We start from the raw sequence: 6000 nt of genomic DNA, 5'->3' as shown, positions 1-6000 counted from the left end.
GAAAGAAAGACCTGCAGGAAAAATGGAGGCAGATGGACTGTTACTACAAGAACAAACAAATTGCTTCCCTAGGAAACATCAAGGCAAGTGGCCAGGTCCTCTCAATGCAAACCCCCTTCCAAGACTAAGACTCAATGGAAATGCACGCTCTGATTGGTGACCACACACATCACCAATGAGGGGAAATGGGGTAAAAGCAGCAATGAAGTGGCAAGCTAAGCCCTACAATGTTCAGTGGACTTCTGTGGACCCAGTTGGGGACCTGGATGGCAAGCAGTGTGAGGAGACCTGGGGACTCTTGGGCCCAGAGTCAGTGGCGTGGCCACAGAGGACTCTAGAGGAGAATGGAGCTACTGGCTGACGGGAAGAGAGGGCATGTGCACAGGAGCGCCCACACTTGCAGATGATACCCATGTGACCTGGACTAGATGACTGGATGATCAGAGCTCAACCAGAAGATAGAAGAGGGGGGAAAAAAAAAGAGTGAGCTGATACAATCTGATGAACTTGACCTATACCTATGGAGCAGCAACTCAAAAGAAGGAACAAATCCTTAAGCAAGAATCATTCCCACCCCCTCCACTCACAGAGTGGACGGAGATGGGCAACTTGGACATTGGAGTCTCAAATGGGGCGGGGGGGACTACAAAGGCAAGAAGTGACTGGCTTACAAGCTTTCAAGGGGGAACTTATTGTTAGGGAGTATGGAGGAAGGTAGAATCTCCAGTGGGTACTATTTAATCTGTCTGGGCGGAGCTGATGAAATACAAATGGGTAACTCGTGATACTGTAGTGAATAATGCTTATCAGGACGGATTATGAGGGCTGGAAATGCAAAGGTAGACGTTTTGTAACAAGGAAGAGAGTGATTAATTCTACAGGCTAGGAGCGGAGGTACCTGGGACCATTAACGGAGATGAGCCGAGAGCGGGACCCGACCCAGAGAAACAGAGATGCCTGAGGTGGAGACAGAGATGATGACATGGAGTAATGAAGCGGCTGGGAACTTTGGATCCAAAGAGGGAAAGGGACTGTGGGCAGAAAACGAGGGGGGGGGGGGGGGGAATGGGGGGGGAAATGTAGGGGGCGGATGCCTAGGATATACCCTTTGGTTGGTTGAGGGGATTGGAACCATGGCAAGGAGATGATATATGATGGAATGAATGTAAAACTAAAGTTCTCTCATGTAAACTACCATATAATTCACAATAAAATATTTTAAAAAAAGATAATGAAGGAGTAAAAGATAATGGCGTTTCTCTCCACCCTACTTTGGTCAATAGCAACTGGGATCTTTTGGACTCATGAGCAGTCATCTAAGGTACACCCATTAGTCTTTCCAATAGTAGAAGCAGTTAGTCCAGTGGATTAATGGATTGCATGAACATCAGTCTCCATGACACTGCAACCAGAACTAAATGGTCCCTGGCCACCACAACCAACTGCTTCAAAAGCAATCACATTAGAAGGACCCTGGACAAAGGTGGAACAAAACTCAGAATCACTAAAAAGACCAGGCTTACTGGTCAGATAGAGATTGGTGGAACCCCAAGACTATGGCCCTTGGTCACCCTTCAGGTCTGAAATTGAATTCAATTTGTGAATCAATTTTTAGCCAGCAATCAATAGGTATATAGGGGGAACAACACTAGAGTGGTATGCACACCTTAATAAAACTATTTGAGAACAAAAGGGCAGCATTTACCCAAGGGCAAAGTTCAGAAGGGTTGGTGAAAAAGGAGGAATGGAAATAAGAAACTGGGAGATGTGGAATAAATACGTGTGTTTAATTGAGGGGATTATTACCATGTATGACCGGTTGACTGTAAAACTGATGCTCTGCTCTGTAAACCTTCATTCACAATAAAAGCTTTAAAATAAATAAATAAATAATTTCCGTGAACTTTTTGAAGCTCCCTCAAATTTTTAAGTGTTTTTTTGTGTCTATGAGTTCGTGCAGAGCCTTTACCTATTCCTCTATTGATAGACATATAAGTTGTTTCCAGTTCGGCACTGTTAGGGACAGGCTGCCATGAAACCCTTTATACAAATATCTTTGTGCCTATCGTTTTATGGGAGAGATTCCTGCAAGTAGAATTGCTGCGTCAAAAGAGATGCACATTCAAAAACTGAGTGCTGGTGGTGGTAAATGCCATCAAGTCTCTTCCAGTTCATTTTGTTTTTGTTAAGTGCTATCGAATTGGTTCCAGCTCATAGTGACCCTGTGTAGGGAGGGTTTCCAAGAAGCAACAGGTGAGTTTGAATTCATAATGACCATATCTATAGTTTCTGAGGCTGTGAATCTTTGCAGGAACAGAGAGCCTCATCTTTTTCCCAGGTGGTGATTGTTAAATGCTGTCAAGTCAGTCCCAACTCAAAATGACCCTTTATAGGATTTCAGAGGAACTGTTGTTAGGTTTGAACTGCTGACCTCTCAGTTAGCAGTCCAGTGCTTAAACAACAGTGCCACACAAGATCTATCCAAATTAACCTCCAAAATCTAACCAGCCATAATCTTAACAGATGACTTGCCAAGAGAAGAGATAAACTATCTTCCCATACCCCTGTGTGCTGGATTCCTCTTTCCTCCTCCTCCTCTTCTGCTTGTGACAGAAAATGGATGGGCCATAACTGAAATTCACCCTTTCTTTCTTCTCTGTCTTGCAGAATCTGGCCACTGATAAGGGACCAAAATGACGGACTCAAAATACTTCACCACCACCAAGAAAGGTACTGTATATTTCATTGTGGGGCCTTGGTCTACTCTTTCCATGTCTGCTCCTTCTTAGATCTGTGGGAGTTAGGGATGGGAAAACACCCCAGAGCTTCTCTATGTTATAGATGAGGAAAATTAAACTGTTGATGTGTTACAAATTGACCATTCTTACTAGAATTCAAGAAGGGGAGCAGCATTAGCTCCACGTATGAAAAGAGTTCCCCCTGCCATGGTTTAAAATTGTTCAACATGCTGTTTGTTTTCTGCGGGGGGAGAAAGCATACATAAGCCTATATCAATAGCCCCACATGATGGGGTGTGTATGTGCCTGGTCCTTATCCATGGGCACATGTTTGACATGGTTGCAGCTAACGTTTATATCCTGTTTTTCCTTTGACATTATCAAAAACATTTCCTTGCAGTTCTTATGACTTACTGTTACTCTGTTGAGTTGCTAAACCGAAATTTGCTAAGTTAGTCTTATATTGTTGGGTATTTTGAACTTTTCCATTTTTAGAGAAATGGAGAATGTTAGAGTGGCTGACAAATATGCTTCAACCCTGTAAGCATTTTTCTGACCTGCCCTTCCTTCCTTCCTCCTCCTTTCCAAGTGAGATTGACATGTGCCTGCTGACCAGTTCACGAGTCTGTTATCAACCATACAAGATCAAAAGGGCAGCATTTGCCCAGAGAGAAAGCTCAGAAGGCAGGGGGTGGATAGAAAAGAAAGACAAATGGAAATGGTAAATACAGAGTGGAAAGATGCTACACTGTTGTGGGGATTGCAATCAATGTCACAAACCAAATTGTGCATGAATTGTTGAATGGAAAATCAGTTGGCCCTGTAAACTTTCACCTAAATCACAATAAAAGTTAAAAAAAGACGAAAGAGAGCCCGTTGTTAGATCTGTTGGGCTAGGACCTGACACCTGCCCTTTCTCAGGCATCTTGTGTATTTGTCCAGTGAGTTGTTAGTGAGCACCTGGCACGTTCAGTGGAGAAGACTGACAGTCTCTGACTTGGGTGCTAGGTCCCACGATGAGGGAAGTGCAGGGTGTTGTGAGGTGAAGGAAAGGGGAACAATGGAGCCCTCTGCCCATGACACATTCAGGGAAAGGAAAAGTGTCAAGCAGGAGTGAGTAGGGAGGAGGCTGAAAGAGGAGTTTGTAGAGGTTTGCAGGAACCAACTCAGCAAGGGCCTGGTCAGTCAGGCTGGAGAGGAGAACTGAGTGCTGAGTGAATTGGGTAGGTTTTTGAGGGTTTTTTATATTTAGGGGAGGAGAAGTCCTGGTATCACAATGGTTAAATCACTTGGCTGATAACCAGAAAATTGACTGTTCAAACCCACCAGCTGCTCCATGGGAAAAAGATGTGATGGTCTGTTTCCATAAATATTTGCAGCCTTGGAGACCCTCTAGGGCAATTCTCTGCTATCCTATAGGATCACTATGAGTTGGAATTGACTCAAAGTCAATGTCTTGATTTTGGCTTATGGTGGGGAGTGGGGGGCGATGGGTGGAATCTCTGTGGTATTGTTGTTAAGTGCAGTTTCGACTTATAGTGGCCCTGTGTAGGGTTTACAAGGAGCAGCTGGTGGGCTTGAATCATAAACCTTCCAGTTAGCAATCCAGTGTTTATCTCACAGTGGTCCATGGAGGCCGCCTGGTGGCACAGTGATTAAGAGCCTGACTACTAACTGCAGGGTCAGTGGTTTCAGTCCAGCAGCTGCTTTGCAGGACAAAGCTGTGACAGCTTCTGTATGGATTATAGCCTCGGACACCCTGTGGTTCTAGTCTGTCCCATCAGAATCAACTCGATGGTAATAGAGTTTTTTGTTTTGTTTTTAAGTTTTTATTGTGAATTGAGTGATAGTTTACATGGGAGAACAACAGCATTACACCATCGTTTCATTGCAATGATTACAATCTCCTGCGTGCATCATCATTCAACAGTATTTGCTTCCATTCCCTTTTTTTTTTTTTTCGGGGGTGGGTGGGTATACACAGAAACACTCAGGTATATATAATAATTCAAGCAAGGCATTAGTTTTTTGGTTTGTGGAGTGGGGAATTCTGGGGAAAAACATGCCCCCGTTTTTATCATGAATCTGACATCAGTGATGGTTCTGAGGGAAGGTCTGCAGCAGACTCTAATAATGATTGGAAATGTAAACTGGAGAATAGCAAGACCAGTTCCACAATTCAGATGGGAGCTGATGGAGCCTGAAGGCGAGGGCAGCACTGGAAGTTGAGAGAATTGGGTGCCTTGAGAGTGATTTGAGAGGTAGGATTGGCTGTTCACTGGATTTGGAGGCCATTAGAAGAAGGAGGTATTTCAGAAGCAGGCAGCCCCAAGTTTACCCACCAACATTCTTAGGGCTGAGGTGACTCAGACCTAGAACTTTTAGTTAATGGGTGTGTGTCTGACCAGACACTGAGAGCAGAGGAGAGGCAATCCTGCAGTGAGCTCCAGGGTCAGAGTTGTCCTGGTTTGTTGGATCCCAGAGCATGGAGATAGAAGCCCCGCCTCCTGGGTGTATTGGAAAAGAAGGGCGTATGTCCCTTGAACCCTGCAGGGCTATGAGTCTGAGCTTGCAAGGTCTGCAGATTCCTCCTGGTGTCGTTGAGCAACATCTTCAGTCCGGCCTTGGCCCTGGCTATGCTCTGTGATTGATTTTAATTCATCTTGTTTGCTGCCGCTGCTTCAGGATTGTTGTTGAACCCTTAATCATTTGTTTCTTCCATGAAAAAAACCTACATCATTTTCTTTTCTCACTATAAATCCACCTAGAGCCCCCACCCCTCACCCCAGTGATAGTCGCTGCATCACCCCACCCCTAGTAGCTGAAGAGGGAAGCCCAGGGCTCTCATTCTACAAAAGAGGGATTCAAGGCAGAGGACATGATGATGGATCATAGTAATAGTGCAGGCCCACTAACTGCCTGCCAGACCTCAAGGTGAGCAGTACACTTGTGGGGATGAAATTAGATCATCCGACACCTTGGTAAAGACAGAGTACAGACCAGAAAACAGGTGCCGAGAAGCACCCTGAGTGGTCCTGGGTGGGTCTGAAGAGTGATTTAGAGCACTGATTATAGAGGTGCTTGAGCTGGATTTGAATCCTGGCCCTACACCTACTAGCTGTACAGTGACATTGACAAGTAACTCCATCTTGTAAAGCCTCTATTTGCTCATCTGTATACTGGGTGAAGATCACTAAGAGTTGGTACCGACGCGATGGCACCTAGCCACAACAACAACATACTGGGGGAAATGCAGAGTTGT

At 44.9% G+C, this 6000-nt stretch overlaps 1 protein-coding gene across 5 annotated transcripts in view; it reads left to right on the top strand.

The window, feature by feature from the left end:
* The first annotated feature begins 2670 nt into the window (after nucleotides 1-2670).
* Nucleotides 2671-6000, top strand: part of AP1B1 (adaptor-related protein complex 1, beta 1 subunit) — a 37280-nt gene continuing 33950 nt past the window's right edge. For 3 of the 5 annotated variants that reach the window (XM_006869212.1, XM_006869215.1, XM_006869213.1), the window contains exon 1: nucleotides 2694-2730. In XM_006869212.1, coding sequence (XP_006869274.1) covers nucleotides 2694-2730 — 37 coding nt within the window. Of the gene's footprint in view, nucleotides 2731-6000 lie in introns of all 5 variants that reach the window. The other 2 variants (XM_006869214.1, XM_006869211.1) reach the window with 1 other exon arrangement.

This window comes from Chrysochloris asiatica, unplaced genomic scaffold (genome assembly GCF_000296735.1).
Source record: "Chrysochloris asiatica unplaced genomic scaffold, ChrAsi1.0 scaffold00128, whole genome shotgun sequence".
NCBI lineage: Eukaryota > Metazoa > Chordata > Mammalia > Afrosoricida > Chrysochloridae > Chrysochloris > Chrysochloris asiatica.
This window is presented reverse-complemented; position numbering and strand designations above follow the sequence as displayed.